At 49.8% G+C, this 20,780-nt stretch overlaps 1 protein-coding gene across 3 annotated transcripts in view; it reads right to left on the bottom strand.

Annotated features, from left to right (window-relative positions):
• The window catches only part of LOC146871825 (ATP-dependent chromatin remodeler CHD8-like), a 3,469,548-nt gene that overhangs the window by 725,719 nt on the left and 2,723,049 nt on the right, over nt 1-20,780 (bottom strand). For all 3 annotated transcript variants that reach the window (XM_085651762.1, XM_085651758.1, XM_085651757.1), the window contains one exon: nt 12,409-12,457. In XM_085651762.1, the coding sequence (XP_085507888.1) occupies nt 12,409-12,457 (49 nt within the window). The remainder of the gene's footprint in view (nt 1-12,408; nt 12,458-20,780) is intronic.

The raw sequence follows: 20,780 nt of genomic DNA, 5'->3' as shown, positions 1-20,780 counted from the left end.
TCCTGTGGACCTATAAATATAGTGAAGCAATAAATAGGTAAAAACTCAATAAATACAGTGCCCCCAATAAATTATTAAAAGTATACAGCAACACTCATGTAATCAGATGACTTCAATTTCTAAGGGCTGATTTGGCCCAGGCACAGCTTGTAGGGTTGTGGAAGGCTTGAGGGGGGGCTACTCCCTGGCTGGGACAAGGCTGAGGCCTAAACTGAGGTAGATCAAAGGGGGGAATACCAGTGCCCTGGCTTTCTCTCTCCATACAACCTCTCTAGGTTAGTCCCAGTTCACCCCAGGCACAGTCAGGTTGGTTTCAGCACCTCCCTAGCCCCTTAGAGCAGTCTCTCAGGTCTCCACAGGGCCTTAGGCGCCCTCTACTCCACTTACTGCCCTTTTTCTGATGTTCCGACGCCGCTGGAGTCGTGTCGACGCCGTGAGGCGGTTCCGGTCCGATGTCGGTGGCCTCGGTTCGATCTCGACCTCCGATTCGACGGCGTCGGCAGTCTCTTACTCGATGTCGACTTCGAGCGGCTCCGGTCCGATGGCGCTCTCGGCTCCGATGACGTCGGCCGGCCTGGCCTCGATGTCAACTTCCGGCGACTCCGGGGTGCGATCCTCACCCCCGACCTCCGGTGCTCCTCCTCTCAGGTTCCGGGCGACTCCGGAGTGCGATCCTCACTCCCGACCTCCGGTGCTCCTCTACCTCGGTCTCCGACGACTCCGGAGGGCGGACTTCACTCCTCCGATGACGCCGCTCGCTCGACTTCGGTTCACTTCCTCCTCGACCTCTGGTATTCCTCACGACCTCCGTCGGCGCCCTCTCACGACCTCAGGCAGCTCCGGGTACGACGTCTGCTACCTCAGTCAGCGCCGCTTCTCCACCTCGGGCTCCAGGTCTCAGGCTACTCGACGCCGGACTCCAGGGAAACCAGTTTCCAGGTCAGGATCTTGCTGCTTTCTGTTTCTAAGGCCTGTTCCTGCTGTCCAGGTCCTTAGGATGAGTTTTTCTGGCTTCTTCCCACACAGGGCTACAGGCTGGGATCCATCAGTAGGGACAAGTATCAAGGGTGGGTTTATGGACCCCACTCCAGGCACAAGTTTCCACCCCTGCTGCTTCACTCCTTCCTCCTTCACTCTTGTGCTGCTCTCTCTTCACCAGTCAGGTGCCAACCGCCAGCTCCAACTGCCAACACTCTGTCTTAACCTCCCAACATTCTAAACCGCCTCCAACTGTCACAGAGTTCTGGAATGTTCTGGAAGGTGCTGGTAGGTTCCAATGGATGCTGGTGATGTCACAGGTGGCCACCATTTTGTGCTCCAGGCCCTCAGACAGAAGTTTCAGGGTTAGCTAAAATGGCTCCCTGAATCTGTAGCAACACGAAAAAGTCTGGTGGTTCCCAAAAAGGAAAAATTCAAACAGGGTTTGAGGCAAAAGTGGGACAAAATAAATAATGATGAGGAGGGACCACCCAAAGGGCTGACAGGTCTAACAGAAACCTAAAAATATTCTTTAAAGATCGCACAAGTAAACAAAACATATTTACTTACCTGTTTGCAGGAAGTGTCCCAGTGCTGAATCTAGGTGTCCAGCACTGGGTTAGAAAAGTAACATAAATAGTGACTTACCTGTAATTTACTGAAAAAGCCTATTCATTTCAATGTACTGTATTTGCTAAGAGTTGCAACCTACTGCATCCCCTGTAAATCAAACAAAGTACAACTTCTATTGCATTTTCAAACTGTCCTACAATCAGCAACTTATCACTGTAAAGTATTTAACGCTTACCTGTGCCAGGCTTGCTTGGTTCTAAAAATAAAACAACGGTATATTTTTATACAAAAACAATTGGCCTAGAGTGCAGTTCTTGAGTGTGTGAATTCATTTGCTGGCTAAGTGTGTACATAAAATGCTTAACACTGTCCTCTGATACTGCCTTACTGCTCGACCACTCTACCACAAATAGAGTTATGTTCTCTCTAACTTTAATCTCTGCCTACCTCTGGGGTCTCCTGGACACACTATACCTCACTTTGGTGTAGTATATATAGAGCCAGTTTCCTACAAGGACACTCCGGGATTTCGCAGGAGCAGGTTCGAGGGGAAAAAGGCCTGCAAGGCTGGGGCCAAATCAGTGGGCGTCTTCCTCTTGTTAGCTGGCTGCACGGGTGTTCGGTCCTTCTACTTTTCATCTTGTTGTCAGGCTGGATCTGAGGAAGCAAGGTTCAGGGTGCCTCCTAAATACTAAATACTTGCGTGAGGCTCTTGCAGTTCGGGCGGAGATCCGTCAAAAATCCTGGTAATCTCGGACACCAGATGCGCTGGAAGTAACTATTCCGTCATCGGAATAGCACTGCATTGTTCTACTGCCATAGGTGTCAAAAATCCGGCCTGAGCGATCCTGTAAATCGGCAGCCGACCTCTGCGGCCGAGAGCCACAAAATGGCGGAGGAGCAGGCCAGGCGAGCCAGAACGAGTGTAGCTCAGAGGAGAGGCTGGATTGGATCGCCTGTGGCCGCGGCATTACGGAGGTCGCTTGAGCGGGGGGGGTCCCGCTGAGCTCGGCGAGAGGTAACAGAGGAGGTGTCCCCCCCCACCCCTGCACTGGCCCCGGGCCTGCACTCCTGGCTCAGTCGCGGCCCCTCGGACATTCGGGGAGCAGCGGACAGAGCAGAAGGTTCTGATAAGACCTGATGGCGCTGGAGTGACGGTAAGTGGGTGAGTGCCTGGCGGACCACGGAGCCAACTGGCTCTCCGGCGCAGTGGCTGCCGCGCTGCGTGCCTAGTGTCCGCTGTCTCACCTGCGCTTGGACTGATTCTGCAGCTTCTGCTCTGTGATCCTGCCGCTCCAGCTGCACCTTCCAACATCCCTCGCCATAAGCTGGACGGCTTGAGCGGCAGGGGCGCGAACTCCCGCGCGGGACTGCCCGGGCCCCGCTGCCGGTCCTCCGCTGGTGCCGGGTGGCGGCAACTACATCATAGCTGCATCTCCTCCGCGACCCCCGGAGAATAAGAGGCCGGTGCCCCTAGAGCCGGATAGATGTTCCTCACGGGCACAACACATGACGCAGGCTCCGGATTCCCTGCTGTGGCCCATCAACCGTGCTGCTCCCCCCTATTAGGAAAGGCTCCTTGGGCCCGATTACTACACACTGGGGACCCTGTAGTTAGCGGTGCCCTGAATACTGCCGCCCCGACCTGCTGACTTGGGACGAGTGGGGCCTTGTGGAGAGGATATAAGACTGGCCCTGTCCGTGTTGCGGCGAGCCCATCCACCCGGCAACGTTGCTTCTGATTGAGGACCCGGCTGGGGGGACCCCTGACCGATCTGGGGGCAGGCTGACGGCGCTTGGGCTGCCGCGGTGGCCATAGTGAGAGGGCGCCGGCCCCACTGGCATGGCCCTTCCTGTGAAGATACCGGTGTTTGTCAGCGAGGCCCATTGCTTCACAGGGCCGCGGGACCGGCCCATTTGTGGAAGTGCCTCGGTCACCCCTGATGCTGCTGGACGACTACCCCCTAGCCTTTCTTCATACATAGCATTCCTACTCCTGATGCCATGGGGAAGCCAGACGGGAGCCAACCGAAGCTCAACTTTGACGCACGGACGACCACCCACTCTCAGGTGGAACACGCGGAGGACAAGACGGAAGCCCTGGCCCCCTCTACTGCGGTCCTGAAAGAACTCCTTCTGATCATGCAGTCCAGCCTGACCTCCACCGAATTGAAAATGGACTCCATGAACGCTACACTCGATGGTGTCACGCACAGTGGACAAACACGATGACCGACTGGCGGAGGCAGAGCGCTGCATTTCAGACCTGGAGGACTCCACCACCACCACCACTGCTTCTCGCACTACGGAACTGGAGCGGGTCCTTAAAGTCATAGCGGCCAAAATTGAGATTTTAGAATCCCGCTCTAGGCGGAACAACCTCCGAATCCTAGGGGTGTCGGAATCGACCACCACAGGCAGAATGGAAGACTTTGTGGAGCGTCTCCTCATCACACTGTTCAGTAGGGAAGCCTTTTCACCAGTCCTGGTGGTTGAACGGGCTCAAAGGTCGCTCGCAGCACACCCAGTTCCTGGAGCCTCACCCCGTCCGATCATAGCCAGGATGCTCAACTACCGGGACCGCAACACTGCCCTTTGCCTCTCCAGGGAGCATGGCCAGCTTTGCTTTGAGGAGATGGACATCTCTCTTTACCCTGACTTTACTGTGACTTTTCAGGAACAGAGGCGTAAATTCCTCCCCATCAAGAAGAGATTACAACAACTAGGTCTTCCCTACGCCATACTTTTCCCTGCTCGTCTGAAAACCACACACCTGGGAAAGCAACACTTCTTCAACACCCCGCAACAAGCACAAGATTTCCTCAAAACTCTGCCGAAACAGCCCGCGGCCCGTTCCTCTCCACCCCACCACCCGGAATGAGGAGGTGACACCTCCGACATTGAATGACCTAGCACCGCCTCGCCGGGGCTATGGCCATCGCTCCGCGGAAGTATGCCTGGCATAACTCACATGGGGACTCTTGGACTCCCCTGGACACTGTGCACGGTCGGACGGAGTGTCCTCCCCAGCTGACCAGTGTGTGCCCCTTGGATCCGTGCACTCCTCCACCCCCGCGCGCTGCTGAGCGGAGTCCCCGACACGAACAAGTCACTAACGGCTTACTTCCCACGCCTGTGGCCTACATGCTAGTAATGACAACATCCTGCTTCCGCTACCATCTTGACACAGCCACCTACCAAATCTAAAGATGGGGGGATGTGGGTCACGGCAGGATTGGGCTGATGATGTGGGGGGTGGGGCTCATGCACAATCTCTTAAGAAGACTAGAATCTCATGACAAGTTACATACCACTGTTCTGTCGCACATCCACGCATCTGCACATCGACGCCAACTCGGACTGCGTCCGCACTCACGCATATACGCCTTGAGCCGCTTCCATGACTGACAGCTCTAGACCCCCCGCATATCACTTCATTACCTGGAACGTACGAGGCCCCCGCAAACGCCGCCACATTCTATCTTATTTAGACCGTCACAAGATTCACTGCACAATGCTGCAAGAGACACACTTTAGTCCCTCTGCCCCCACCACTTTTGCATCCCACTGGGCAGGCTATGCATGCTATCCTCTTATTCCTTCTACACCCGGGGTACATGCATCCTTGTAAAGAAAACCCTCCCATACACCCCCATAGGCTCCCTCGCAGACAAACAAGGCCGATTCACCATTCTCTGGGGCAGATTGGCCGCCCAGTCCTTCACATTTGTATCCTGCTACGGCCCAAACACTGACGACCCGTAATTCTTCCGGGTGCTCTGGGGCAAGATCTAAGATATGGGATCTACCCACCTGATCTGGGGTGGTGTCTTCAACGTTACAGTGAACCCCGCACTGGACCGCTCACACCCACAATCGCATCACTACTCGAGCTCACACTCCGCCCTCAAACTGATTATCGCTGATCATGAGCTAATAGATGCCTGGCGTCACCTGCACCCACAGTTGCGTGAGGGAACCTGCTACACCACGGCCCGCTCCTCCTGGTCTAGAATTGACGGCTGGCTCGTCACCATAGGTCTCGCTCCCTGGCTCACACACGCTTCCCATCACCCTCGCACATATTCAGACCACTCCCCAGTGCTCATTACTCTTGCCCCCCAAAATGAAGACTCACCCTCTCTGACAGACCCAGTTTTTAAACAGGAACTAGAACAGGAGATCACCGATTTCTTCCCTCGGAACGAGGATTTGGTGGTTGTGAGAAAGTGGGTCTGTATATACTGTTCCCAAATAGGTACAGGGTGTACAGAGTCCACAGTCCCCAGAGGCTTCGCAGAGGCTAAAGTTAGATAGAACCTTACTCTCTAAAGTGGTAGCTTGGTCGAGCAGTAAGGCAGTATCAGAGGACAGTGTAAAGCATTTGTTGTACACACTCAGTCAGCAAATGGTCTCAAACACTCAATAACTGAACTCTAGGCCAATGGTTTATATATAAAAAATATATGCTTGTTTTATTTTAGAACCAACAGTTGTAATTAAAATATAATTTCTCAGAATGAGATGCTTTATATAAATACTTTTGCAATATGCAATTGGCATTTGTAACCAGTTGAGTTCAATGGAAGTTTCGTGTTATTTGCCACAGATTACTTTTAGGATTACTTTTGGAATTCAAGGACTGGATCCTAGATTCAGTCCTGGATCAGTACTTGGAATCAAGTGATAAAAGTCGACTTAATTACTGTGATGATTTTTAGACAATATTTTGCTAGTTTAAAAGTTGACACTTCGAAAATATTTCATAGAAAACAGTCAATGATTCCCTATGGCAGAAAATTCAAGTTGCAGGTATAGTATGTTCTCGTTACTTTTGTAATCCAGTACTGGATGCATAGACTCAGTACTGGGACCTTTATCCAAAACAGGTAAGTAATTACGTTTTCAGAAATTGACACTTAGAAGAAATTTCACAGAAAAACAGTCAATGGTCTCCTCATCCTCTTTGGCCACCTCTCGGGGATTACTATAAATTGGGGGAAATCCCAGATATATCCTTTGACAGATTCCACCATACAAATCGATACTAACTATCCACTGATGTGGAATGCAGATACGATCAAATACCTCGGAATTGTCATATCCCGCAACCGAGATGAGCTGATGCGTTCCAATTATGGCCGGTCACTAGATCTCCTGACGGACAAAATCTCCAAATGGGTTGCGATGCCCCTCTCCATGGCTGCCCGGGTGTCCCTGATCAAGATGGTCGTGCTACCCAAACTGCTTTACCTCTTCACCAACATCCCTCAAGCCCCCAGCGGGCATTTTTAAAAAAGTATTAAAACCCAGTTAATCCTGCTGGTATTGGGTGGAAAACAACCCAGACTGACCTGGGACATCCTCACACGACCCTTTGCTGCAGGAGGTTTCGTGGTCCCTGATTTAGAGCTTTACTTCCCAGGTGCACTTCGCAGCTTACTGGATGCTGTACACACATGGGAAATTTAGCACAAGCGAATCATTTTTCGGCGACACATCCCCCACCCCCCTGGAACGCTTCTATTATGTGAGGCTTAGGCAGGATATGCGGTCTCTTACCCAATGCTTCCCACTTGAACCCCACACCATGCTTCCTCTACACGTCCTCTTGCAACAGACTGCTCCCGCGCATGTGGTGTCCCTGCTCTATCGCACCACCCAGAAGGAGCGAGAGAACGACCCCACCCCAACCAAAGGCAGATGGGAGGAGGAACTGGGACACCCTCTCACGGACGAACAATGGTCCTTCTGCTGCAGCCAGAATGGCGAAGTCTCTTCCAGCAGCAGGCTACGCCTCATACACTACAAATACATTCATCGTTTACACTATACACCGGCTCGCTTACATCGATTACACTTGCGTGACAACGATAGGTGTGATAGATGCGGAGCAGCGGGCGCAGACTTCGGCCATTTGGCCTGGAGCTGCCCCCCTGTCCAAGAGTATTGGAGGGAGGTCCTCCACACATTAGATAAAATGATAGGTACACACGTACCTACCGACCCTCTCACCGCCCTGTAGGAATATACTGAACCATTGCCTGCCAAGGTATGGAGATACACCTCCTTAGCCCTCCTCCTAGCTAAACGACGAATCGACTGCCGGTGGGGCAGGGGTCGTGCCCCCAAATTCAAGGACTGGCTGACTGATCTCATATATTGTCAGGAGCAACTGCGCACCTACGCTGAACTATTACCACCCTCCTCTTGCCCGCGAGATATCTGGGCTCCTCTCCAGGCATACCTCCTAGAACACACCACCACCACTGCCACTGCCTCTGACCTCCACCAGGATGGGGAAGTCACGCAAGACGTGGGTGGGACTTGAGCGACGGGGGCTTTCCAAAAGGCTGAGGCACAGTGTGGAGTGCCTTCATGGGATTTTATTTTGCAGACCCAGAGACAATTGGATGTAGCAGACGAACAGTGAAAATGACATTATGTTCGACAGGTTTGTTAGTCTGTAATGGATCAAGACCTGTATTCTGATGCCAACCATAACATCCGCCCACCTGACGCGGCCGGCCCGATGCGGTTGTAGGTGGCTTGCTGTGTTATTTCCCTCGACTGTAGAAGTTACGGAATGTGTCATAACGCAATGCCGGCCCGCTGGGTTGTAGGCACTACGCTGTGTCGGAACTGAATGGTGTCAATAAAGGTCTTTTAAAATTCCCCCCCCCCCAAAAAAAGGTAAGGGCAGGGACCAATGTGTCCCTTCCCTAGGGTGGGTACACCCCCTATCGTGCCACCCTCAAGTGAGAGGGGGGCAGGAGCCTGTCCCTGGTTGGCTAGGTACCCCCATCCTCAAGATGCGGGGACTGAGAGTTGTGCTTCACCTTGCCTGCCCCACCTGGAGGGGTGGAGTTGGCAGAGGTGGACACACCTCTTTCCCTCACTTGTTTTTCCTGCCGGTTCTCCCACCCAAAGTGGGGGGTAGAACCAGTGGGGACCAGTTGCTGAAAGCAGCAAATGGTCTGGGGAGACTCACAAAGGCGGCATGCCTTTGAAGCTTCCCCTTCATGAACACTGCCCATCCTGGAGGAGGACACTTGGCAGCTCGTCCCAGGATGTGCATTGTTTCAGGCCCCCGAGAGCAGCAAGCTCTCGACCCAGGGGTCCAGAAACATGTCTGGTGGTGGCAGGGCCGGCTTTAGTGCTGGTGGCGCCCTGTGCGACAATGTTTGTTGGCGCCCCCCCAATGACCACCTCCACCATGGATTCTCTCACTAGCACCCTTTAGCAGTGACTAAGTCTCCATAACCACACACTCTCAGATGCATTGAATTAGTTATATAGTGCCACTCATAACAGTGTAAGGTGTCCCAGCACTTTGCATCACACACACACATTACACAGAGACAATCAATCATATGTGTGTAAATCAGTGTATAGGAAATGTTACATAAGCCAAAGGACTAAAAGTGTAGGAGTCACATGTCATCCATACTGGTAGGCAGCATAGTTTAAGAGTGCTTGGTGTGGAGAAGCACAAACTCAGAGTCGAAAAAGAAACAGCATAGTTGGGAGTTTTCTTAAATAATAAGAATCGATTTCTAGCCAAATTAACCCTTTTTGCAACGTTCTAATAATGTATACTTTGCAGTGTGTATGCAGTTCTAGGATGAAAGTTAATAGCTCACTATTCTATATTAGGACTTTAAGTTATAAATTGCAAGTAACAAAAAGATGTCTCTTTTGAAAGCAGTAACCTGCTGATCTGTTCACATCATACGCACTCTGTAATCTACTTGGTACATGTTTTTTGCAGCAGGCATATTAACCCTCTGCACTAACTTCACCGAAGTCAAAACCTCAACTATACAAAATGCTGATCTCTCTCCAGGAAGATAATTATTCAAACGCGTTATCTTGACATTTATGTGAGGCCTGGTAATTGGAGGGGGAAAAACGCTGCAGCAGGTGCTTCAAAAGCATAATAAACTTTCAAACAGGGCGCCCCCAGGAAGCCAGCACCCGGTGCGGTGGCACCGGTCGCATCGCCCTAAAGCCGACCCAGGTTGGTGGCAGCCTAAGCAGCCACTCAGTCAGGTCACTAGAAGTTGGTCGAGTTTCAGGGGGCATGTCTAAGATGCCCTCTGTTGTGCATTTTACATTAAATCCCACACTGACATCAGTGTGGGTTTAATGTGCTGAGAATTTTGATACCAAACTTCCCAGTCTTCAGTGTAGCCATTATGGTGTTGTGGAGTTCATAACGACAAACTCCCAACACCATATACTCTTAATGGCAGCACTGCAGTTACAGTGCCCAGGAACAGACTTGGGTACTGTAGGGGTACAGGGCTCCTGCACCAGTACCCTCACCGCTGGCATAGGGCACACAGCTAGAGGGGTGACTGATGTATGCCCGGGCAGTGGTATGTGGGTATGACACACAGGGATGTGTGCCATGTCGACTCTTCACTTTGTTCTGCACCAAGACACGCAGGCTGCAAAGGCAGTGTGAGAGTGTCAGGGTACAGGACCTCTAAGGGTGGCACAATAAGCGCTGCAGCCCTTAGAGGCCTTCTGTGGTCAGAGTGCCCTGGGTACCTGGGGTACCATTTACCAGGGGCTGACATTTGGTCAGAGATGCCAATTGCATTTAGGCTTCAATTCAGTTTTAGGGAAGGAACATAGGCCCTGGGTACCTGATTAGCAGGAAGCCAGGGCACACTCAGTCAAAGAACATCAGCAATTCAGCAAAAGGTGGGGGCATACCATGTAAGAAAGTGGGCACTTTCTCACAGCGCTGCACTAGGCTCGACCTAAAAACCACGGAGGACCTGCCTGCCTTCACTTCCAAAGACTGTTTCTTCCGTGAACACCGGATTTGTTCAACTGCAACCTCTGGGAGCAGCCGGAGACAGCAAATCTAGCCCACTCTCCACCCCCCGAACCCGGCCCGTGCTCGAGTGGAAAAACACCACGAGGAGGTCTCCTCGGCGATTGTAATCCAAGATCAGGAGATCCCAGACCAGTCTCAAGACCCCAGCCGACGCCTACAGCCTCAATACAGAGGACCCCCTCTACCGCGATCAAGAGTGGGTAGGACTTTCCGACGCCAAAAGGCACCCCTGCACCCGACCCCCCACGGCATTGTGTGCCACAACCAACGGTGCCTAGCCAACCCAAGACATCCCAACTTACCCCTCGAAGTGGTGGTCGCACCCAGAAGGTCTTTGTTCCTGAGCCTGCAGTGTTTCTTTAGACCGGAGTATCTCCATTGAAAACAACATGGCACCCGACCTCGAAACAGCACCCTGCCACCCTAGTGCCACTGAGGGTGCACCATTGGTGCTACTTAGTTTCCCTATTTGCCTTGAGCTAAAGTCCAGAAGCTTTGCTCCCACAACTCCGTGGCCTGCTTGCCAGCAGCCAACAACCGGAGGCCCCTATCCCCCATTGGATAACACTGGGCCTCAACACTCTGGACCCGGCCGCCCTAGTGCCGCTGCGGGTGTAACAAGAGTATCTCTGACCGTGGGGGACCCCTGAGTCTACCCCCAAAACCTTAGCTCCCACAGTCTATTACTTACCTTTGAACCGATAGCCTGTAGAGGAAAAACAGGTTAACACTGACAATTTTCTTCCAAAAAGTTTCTAAGTGTGGAGTTTTGAAATCTAAAAATATTCTTCAAAAATCGCACGAACCACCAAAACGTATTTACTTACCCGTTTGCAGGAAATGTCCCAGTGCTGAATCTAGGTATTCAGAACGGAGTTAGAAAAGTAACGTAAAAAGGAACTTACCAGTAATTTACTGAAAAAGCCTATTCATTTCAACGTACCTCCTGCATCCCCTGTAAATCAAAGTACAATTCCTATTGCATTTTCAAACTGTTCTACATTCAGCAACTTATTACAGTAAAGTATTTAATGCTTACCTGAGCCAGGCTTGCTTGGTTCTGGAAATAAAACAGTATATTTTTTCATACAAGAACAATTGGCCAAGAGTTCAGTTCTTGAGTGTGTGAATTAATTTGCTGACCGAATGTGTACATCAAATGCTTAACACTGTCCTCTGATACTGCCTTACTGCTCGACCACTCTACCACAAATAGAGAGTAAGGTGCTATCTAACTTTAACCTCGGCCTACCTCTGGGGACACCTGGACACTATACACACTATACGTTATTTTGGTGTAGTATATATAGAGCCAGTTTCCTACAGTGGCGCAAAAAGAAAGGAACGGACATCAGCATGTGGGAGTAACACCTATATAAGCCAGCGCGTAATTTATGGTGCAGCGCGCCATTTATGGTGCAGAACGGCATCAGTGAGGAGCAGCACGGCGGCACCTACTAGAACACAGAGATACTGCTGAAAAGTTTCAGGATCCAGTCAACACCAGGGAACATTCAAAAGGTGAAAAATCTGTAGCAATACGTCTCCATTAGAAAGTGAGTTTTTCTAGAGACAAGCAGATTTCTTTGTATGACTATGTAAAAGTTCAATCCAAATGAGAATCTGTGCCAACTTATAAGCAATAGTATCATTACATGAACTGAATGAAGGTGAAACAAAGAATTACCTTGCCTTTTGTACAAGTCAGACTTCAAAAACTATGACCTGGTACTAACACAGCATTATTCCAACGTGCCCCACATCAAACACAATCCCGCATGAATAGATTAACCTTGCATTTTTTAAGCAATCTAAGTAACCACAGCAATCACACAGTATGATCAAACACTAGGCAGCTGTATGTTTTAAAGGAAAACATTTGTTATTCAACACACATTAAAGAAAGATCAGTAGAATTGAACAGACAATATCTGATTTATGAAAAAGGTGAGCCTTTTACAGTTGTTAACATAGTATGAACTTTGATCATTATGGATACAGTGTACCTTCTTCTCCATCCACCACTGAGATCTCTTCGCCCATCATCATGTCACCCTGAGAAAAGACCAAAACGAGGGGAGGAAAAGGAGGAGGTGGGGAGAGAGAGAATTACAAGTTTTAATGTTTCTTTCAAGAGATTTAAATACTCAGATGATATAGGGAAGATGGAGTGCAGGGGAGATTACCACATACAAGTACACCTGCTTTTCAATAGAGTGCCTTCCATTCAGAATGGTTCTAAAAAAGCAAATGAGGCCTTTTCTAGAAGTGCAAAAGTAGTCAGTTGGTACATGACAATACTCTGTGTGGGCTTGCCCTGATGTATCAGTTGTGCAATTGTACTGTACTCTAGTCATATAACAAATAAGTTCCTGAAACGTTCTTTCCCACCATTGGTGTCTTTCGTAGATTCATATGCTTGAACAATTCCCACCATCAGAATGGGATCTCTCCGTAATCAATGTTAGCAAAGCAGTATACCATCATACAAAATAGAATTTAAAATAGCTACAGATTCCATACAGTCCACCGCATTCTGAGACCATAACTTTAGTAAATCAGGCACCAGATCACACAGCCTTTCACCTGACAGTGGCTTCCGAATGCCAAATTTTCTAGTTTGTGACAGTGCGAATGAATCCAAGCTATCAATAATCATGAAAGCGGAGGAGGAAGAGTGGCATGAGAATCTATGAAAGATACCAATGCAGGAGAATCGAAGTAACAAGTAAGCAACTGTGAGAAAGTGCCCTCTTTCTTGCATGGTACACCCCCACTTTTTGCTGAATTGCTGATGTTCTTTCACTGAGTGTGCCCTGGGCTCCTGCTAATCACGTTCCCAGGGCCTATGTTCCTTCCCTAAAAGTGCATTGAAGCCTAAACCCAATTGGCATCTCTGGCCACATGTCAGCCCCTGGTAAATGATACCACAGGTACCCAGGGCACTGTGACCAGAGAAGGCCTCTAAGGGCTGCAGCCCTTACTGTGCCACCCTCAGAGGCCCTGTACCCTGACAACCACACACTGCCTTTGCAGGCTGAGTGCCTTGGTGCAGAACAAAGTGAAGAGTCGACATGGCACACATCTCTGTGTGCCATGCCCACTGCCTTGGGCATACATCAGTCACCCCTCTAGCTGGGTGCCCAATGCCAATGGTGAGGGTACAGGTGCATGAGCCCTGTACTCCTACAGTGCCCAAAACCATTCCTGGGCACTGTAAGTGCAGTGCTGCCATTAAAGAGTATATGGTGCTGGGAGCTTGTCATTACGAACTCCACAGCACCATAATGGCTACACTGAAGACTGGGAAGTTTGGTATCAAACTTCTCAGCACATGAAACCCACACTGATGTCAATGTGGGATTTAATGTAAAATGCGCAAAAGAGGGCATCTTAGAGATGCCCCCTGAAATTCGACCACCTCCTAGTGACCTGACTGAGTGGCTGCTTAGGCTGCCACCACCAGACATGATTCTGGACCACAGAGTCGAGAAATTGCTGCTCTCGGGGGCCTGAAACAATCCACATCTTGGGACGAGGTGGCAAGCCTCCACCCCCAGGATGAGCAGGGTTCACGAAGGAGAAGCTTCAAAGGTATGCCGCCTTTGTGAGCCTCTCCAGACTATTTGTTGCTTTCAGCAACTGGTCCCCACTGGTTCTACCCCCCACTTTGGGTGGGAGAACCGGCGGGAAAAAACTGGTGAGGAAGAGAGGTATGCCCACCTCTGCCAACCCCACCCCTAAGGTGGGGGAGGCGAGGTTAAGCACAACCTCGAGTCCCCGCCATCTTGAGGGTGGGGGGACCCAGCCAACCAGAGACAGGCTTCTGACCCCCTCGCACTGGAGAGTGGCAGAATAGGTGGTGTACCCACCCCAGGGAAGGGACCCATTGGTCCCTGCCCTTTACCAACCTGTAATGCCCCTAAATTTAGTATTTAGGGGCATCCTGAACCTTACCTTCTCAGATCCAGCAACAACAAGAAACCAAGATAAGAAGAAGGACTTAGAGCCGTGCAGAGCTAACAAGAGGACGACGCCCACTGACTTGGCCCCAGCCCTTCTGGCCGGTCTCCCCTCGAACCTGCTCCTGCGAAATCCCGGCGTGTCCAGCAGCCAGCAACCTCACAAACCCCAGAGGACCTGCCTGCCTTCACTTCCCAGACTGTTTCTCCTGTGAACACCGGACTGCAGCTCCTGGTGCCAGCCAGGAACCGCAAATCCAGCACACTCTGCACCCGCCGAACCCAGCCCGAGCTCGAGTGGAAAAACACCACAAGGAGGTCCTCCAGGCGATCCTGACCCGAGATCCGGCGAACCCTGACCTGCCAACCTGCCTCAAGCCTCCCGATGACGCCTGCAGCCTCAATCCAGAGGACCCCCCCCATCGCGACGAGAGCGGGTAAGAAAATCCGACGTCCCAATACACCCGACGCCCCACGGCCTTGTGAGACCAAACCAACGATGCCTAACAAACCCTCAACATCCCAACTTATCCCTCGAAGTGGTGGTCGCTCCTGGAAGATCCTCGTTCCCGAGCCTGCAGTGTTTCTTTGTCCTGGAGAATCTTCATTGGAATGAACAGGGCACCCACCTCAAAACAGCACCCTGCACCCGGCCGCCATAGTGCCGCTGAGGGTGCACCTTTGGTGCTACTTTGGTCCCCAACTTGCCCTGAGCTAAACCCTAGGAGCTTTGCTCCCACAATCCCGTGGCCTGTTTGCCAGCAGCCACCAACCGGAGCCCCCCTATCCTCCATAGGATAACATAGGGCCTCAACACTCTGCACCCGGCCACCCTAGTGCCGTTGAGGGTACAACAACAGTGAATCACTGACCCTGGGAGACACCCGAGTCTAACCCCAGAACCCCAACTCCAAAGACCGAGTACTTACCTCGAAACCGATAACCTGCTTTTCCTCATAGGTTAACATTGACACTTTTACTCCCAAAAAGATTCGAAGTGTCGACTTTTGAAATACAAGAATATTCTTTAAAAATCATCCATCTAACTAAAATGCATTTTCTCAACTGTTTTCAGGAAATGTCCCAGTGCTGAATCTAGGATCCAGCACTGTGTTAGAAAAAGTAATCCAAAAAGTAACTTACCTGCAATTTATTGAGAAAGCCTATTCATTCCAATGTACTGTATTTGCTAAGTGTTGCATACTACTGCTCCCCTTTAAATCTAAACAAAGTACCATTCCTATTGCATTTTGAAACAGTTCTATATCCAGTAACTTATTACTGAAAAGTATTTAATGCTTACCTGTTCCAGGCTTGCTTGGTTCTAAAAATAAACAATAGTATATATTTATACAAAAACAATTGGCCTAAAGTTCAGTTCTTGAGAGTGTGAATTGTTCTGCTGACTTAGAGTATACATCAAATGCTTAACACTGTCCTCTGATACTGCCTTACTGCTCGACCAAGCTACCACTTTAGAGAGTAAGGTTCTATCTAACTTTAACCTCTGCCTACCTCTGGAGACTCTTGGACTCTATACACACTGTACCTCACTTTGGTGCAGTATATATAGAGCCAGTTTCTTACAGCAACTCATTTTCTTCTCGAACATTCAATATTTGATAGTATTAACACTGAATCAAGATTAGCAAAACAGGTATAAAACACAGTATAATGCAGAAAATGAGGCTCACATTATGGAAAGAGGTTCTGGAACATTATTTGTTCCACCACTGCTGTCTTTCTGAACTTGAAGTCACACTGCTTTACGGGGTTCTTTGGGCGAGATACATGCAAAGAAGGCTTTAACCTCTCTCTGGAGACTCTTAGACTCTATACACACTGCACCTCACTTTGGTACAGTATATATAGAGCCAGTTTCTTACATTGGTGGATCAGCGGTGGCATACAAAACTTGCATTTTTTGGACCACTTGGTTACCACCTGATCACACGACAGAACTCTTAAATTGCCTTTAGAATTCTGATTTTTCAAATCGCCATTTTTTTCCAAACTACTAAAAGTCTTTTTAGGGCCTTGCTTAAGTCCCTCTAGAATTTTATAGAACAAATCTATTTTATTAGACATTTGAAAAGCGACTCTTAGTTGTACACAGCCTTCTGCCTACAACCACAGGGGCCGGCGGCTACAAACAGTGCTGTCAAAGGTGTACAAGGCCAGCATCCTGAAGGCGGCCAATCAGTAAAGGCCAGGCTAGAGAGTCCAAGCCCTTTAGAATTTTAGAAAATAAAAAGTCACTTTAGCTAAGGGTAGAGGGGTTAGAACTTTAGGTTAGAATGTCTCAAAAACAGAACCAAGCTATTAGTGAAAATAACCCTGACGAACAAGTTACTTACCTTCGGTAACGCTTTTTCTGGTGGATACAGTATCTGCCTGCGGATTTCTCACCTTATGAATACCCCCTGCGCTAGCATTCCGCGGGAAATTCTTTCCTAGCTCTCCCAAGTCGACGAGGACATCACAATAGCACGCTCCACTCACGACACCATATGACGTCATCGGAGCCATAAGAGCACCTCGTCAACCTGCTGATGTCAGTTCCACCCATTTTTTCCGTGCCACCGAGGCAAACGGGCGGACCAACACATTTTCAGATGCAAACATAGCATACCAAATATATACACATATATAAATTCACAAAAGCATAATCAATAAAGACAGAGAAATAGCAACTGAATAAGCATTTCTCATAATTAAAAAATATCAACATGATTAAGACATATTAAAATTTTACAAAAATGTTGGTAGAAGCAGGTGGAGAACGGGGAGGCGGGCGGGACAGTGAGGAATCCATAGGCAGATACTATATCCACCAGAAAAAGCGTTACCGTAGGTAAGTAACTTGTTCTTCTGATGGATACTTCTGCCTGTGGATTCCTCACCTTATGAATAGATTCCCAAAGCCGTACCTCTCCTGGAGGAGGGTGTCCACCTGACTTGACCAAAAAAATCTTGCAAAACAGAACGAGCAAAATGGCCATCCCTCCTAACCTCAGAGTCCAAGCAGTAATGCTTCGCAAAGGTGTGGAGGGAGGCCCAAGTTGCTGCCTTACAAATGTCATCAACAGGAACATCTCTAGCCGAGGCAGAAGAAGTAGACTTAGCTTTGGTGGAATGAGCTCTGATACCTTCAGGAGGGTCCTTCTTGGCCAAGGCGTAGCAAATCTTGGTGCACAAGATAATCCACCTGGAGAGAGTCCTCTTGTGCACAGCCTTGCCTTTCATCTTTCCAACACAGCCCACAAAGAGCTGATCGTCCAATCTCAGATCTCTTGTCCGAACCAAGTAAAAGCTGACAGCTCTCTTAGTGTCCAAACGATGTAGTCTCTCTTCCTCCTTGGAAGGGTGAGGGGGAGGATAGAAGGTAGGTAAAGTAATGGACTGTCCCAAATGAAAAGGGGTAACCACCTTGGGAAGGAAAGCAGCCCTGGTCCTTAAGACCAACCTATCTGCATGAATGGTCAAGAAAGGAGGTTTCGAACTAAGAGCCTGAAGCTCACTTACCCTCCTAGCCGAGGTAATGGCAATCAAGAAAACCGTTATAAAAGAAAGAAGCCTCAACAAAAGTATGAAGAGGCTCAAACGGAGAACCCATTAAAAAGGTAAGAACAAGATTCACGTCCCATTGAGACATAAGGAAAGGTGTGGGAGGGAAATTATTTGTAAGGCCCTTAATGAACCTCATGACAATGGGGGACTTAAATAAAGACGGCTGGTCCAGCAAACATAGAAAAGCCGACAAGGCCGACAAATAGCCCTTAACAGTGGCTACAGTACAACCTTGCTGTGCCAAAGAAAGTGAAAACTCCAGAATATTAGACAAACGGGACTTCAAAGGGTCAATGTCTCTCACTCCGTACCACCTAACAAATCTGGACCATCTGGAAGAGTAAACTGACTTAGTGGAGGGTCGCCTGGACGATAAAATAACATTGACTATATCCGGCAGGAGAGAGAAGGAACTCAGGTTGCCCCGTTCAATCTCCAGGCATGAAGGTGGAGGCTCTGGAGGTGTGGGTGTAGAAACTGCGACTGCGAGAGGAGGTCTGCCCTGAGAGGGAGACGGAGCGGAGGGTGCGATGAGAGGTGAAGTAGATCTGTGTACCCCACCCTTCTTGGCCAATCCGGGGCGATCAATATGACTTGGGCCCGGCCTTGGCGAATCTTCCTCAGAACCCGAGGAATCAAGGGTATGGGAGTAAACGCGTAAAGGAGCTGTGGGCTTCAATCCAACTGGAACGTGTCCCGCAGCGCTCCCCGCATCGGATACTGAAGACTGCAGAATGACGGGCAGTGCGCGTTCTCGTGAGTGGCAAACAGGTCCAACCAAGGAGACCCCCACATCTGAAAGATGCGATTGACCACCTGCGGATGAAGTCGCCACTCGTGATTGGCCGAGTAACGCCGACTGAGACTGTCCGCACGAACATTCAGCACACCGGCCAGATGATTTGCAAACTGAATATGCTACTTACCAGTGTGCATCTGTTCTTGGCATGTAGGGCTGCTGACATTCATATCTGTGCATAGATCGCCGCCTAGTGTTGGGTCCGGATGTTTGCACGTTGTTGTCCTGGAAGAGTCTTCGAAGTATCCTTGGATAGGTGACTCCTCCCCTGGACTACAGTGCGCATGGGCATCCTCTCCATCCTCAGATTGTTTTTCGCCATTGTGGCAGTGATGGAGTAGATACAGAAAGTGATGACCATGCTTGCAGTAATTCTGAGAGCTGCAGCTGCGACAGGCGCCGGGGAGGAGGGAGGGCGATATGAATGTCAGCAGCCCTACATGCCAAGAACAGATGCACACTGGTAAGTAGCATATTCAGTTCGAGGCATGTGGGCTGCTGAATTCATATCTGTGCATAGAATACATAGCAGTGCCCTCTATTAGCGGCGGCTACCCGTGCCAGCTGCAGCGGTCTGAAAAAGTGTCTTGAGAACAGCCTGTCCTACAGCTGCCTGCTGTTTTGACTGCACATCTACACAATAGTGTTTTGTAAATGTGTGTGTAGTGGACCATGTGGCTGCTCTGCATATATCATGCAGGGGAATATTTCCTAGGAAGGCCATGGAAGCCCCCAACTTACGTGTTGAGTGGGCTCGTGGTGGAATAGTTAATGTGCGTTTTGCCTTTTGATAACAGATTTGAATACACTTAACTATCCATCTGGCTATCCCTGCTTTGGAGATGGCGTTACCTTTGTGGTGTGGGGCTAAGGCAACGAACAGTTGTTTTGTCTTCCTGAATGGTTTAGTCCTGTCGATGTAGTACATGAGGGCCCTCCGTACATCTAGTGTATGTAGTGCCCTTTCTGCAACAGTTTGTGGGTTTTGGAAGAAAACGGGCAGTTCAATAGTCTGATTCATGTGGAACTGCGATATTACCTTGGGCATGAATTTGGGGTTGGTACGTAGTACGACCCTGTTGGCGTGAACCTGAATAAATGGCTCTTGAACGGTTAGTGCCTGGAGTTCACTAACTCTTCTTAGGGAAGTGATCGCTACTAGGAAGGCCACTTTCCAGGTAAGGAATTGAATCTCGCATGAGTGTAGAGGTTCAAAGGGTGGACCCATCAGGCGTGTGAGGACCAAGTTGAGGTTCCACATTGGAGCCGGTGGGTGACTAGGTGGAATTACTCGTTTGAGCCCTTCCAAGAATGCTTTGATGGCAGGCACTCTGAATAGAGAGAGGTGCTGCCTGGTTTGCAGGTAGGCTGATATTGCGGTCAAATGGACACGTATAGAGGTGTACGCCAGATTGCATCGGTATAGGTGTAAGAGGTAACAGATGATGTTGTGGATGGATGCGTCCAGCGGGTTGATGTCATTATTACCGCAATAAATGACGAACCTTTTCCATTTGGCTGCATAGCAAGCCCTGGTAGTGGGTCTCCTGGCCTCCTTGATGATGTCCATACAGTCAGGTGGCAGGTTGAGATAGCCAAACTCTAGGACTTCAGGAGCCAGATCGCCAGGTTCAGCTGTTGCGGATCTGGGTGCTGAACCTCTCCATGGTTCTGCGTCAAATGCGCGGGTTTGATCCGCAGCCTTTGATGCGGCACCACGGAAAGTTCGAGGAAGGTGGTGTACCACGGCTGGCGTGCCCACGTGGGAGCAACTAGGACGAGTGTCAGGGAGTGTTGTCGTAGTTTGCGAGCCACCAGCGGTATCAGCGGCGCTGGGGGAAAAGCGTACGCAAATCTGCCGGACCAGTTCATCCATATCGCATTGCCCTGCGACTGCGGATGTGGGAATCTGGCGGCGAAGCTTTGGCATTTTGCGTTTTCGCTTGTCGCGAATAGGTCTATCTCTGGATGACCCCACTGCTGGAAGTACGGTTGGAGTACTGATGGGTGTAACTCCCACTCGTGCATCTGGTGGCTGTGTCTGCTG

This window comes from Triturus cristatus, chromosome 1_1, assembly GCF_964204655.1.
Source record: "Triturus cristatus chromosome 1_1, aTriCri1.1, whole genome shotgun sequence".
In the NCBI taxonomy this organism is placed as follows: Eukaryota; Metazoa; Chordata; class Amphibia; order Caudata; family Salamandridae; genus Triturus; species Triturus cristatus.
The sequence above is the reverse complement of the archived record's forward strand: the minus strand, read 5'-3'. Positions and strand labels throughout refer to the sequence as shown.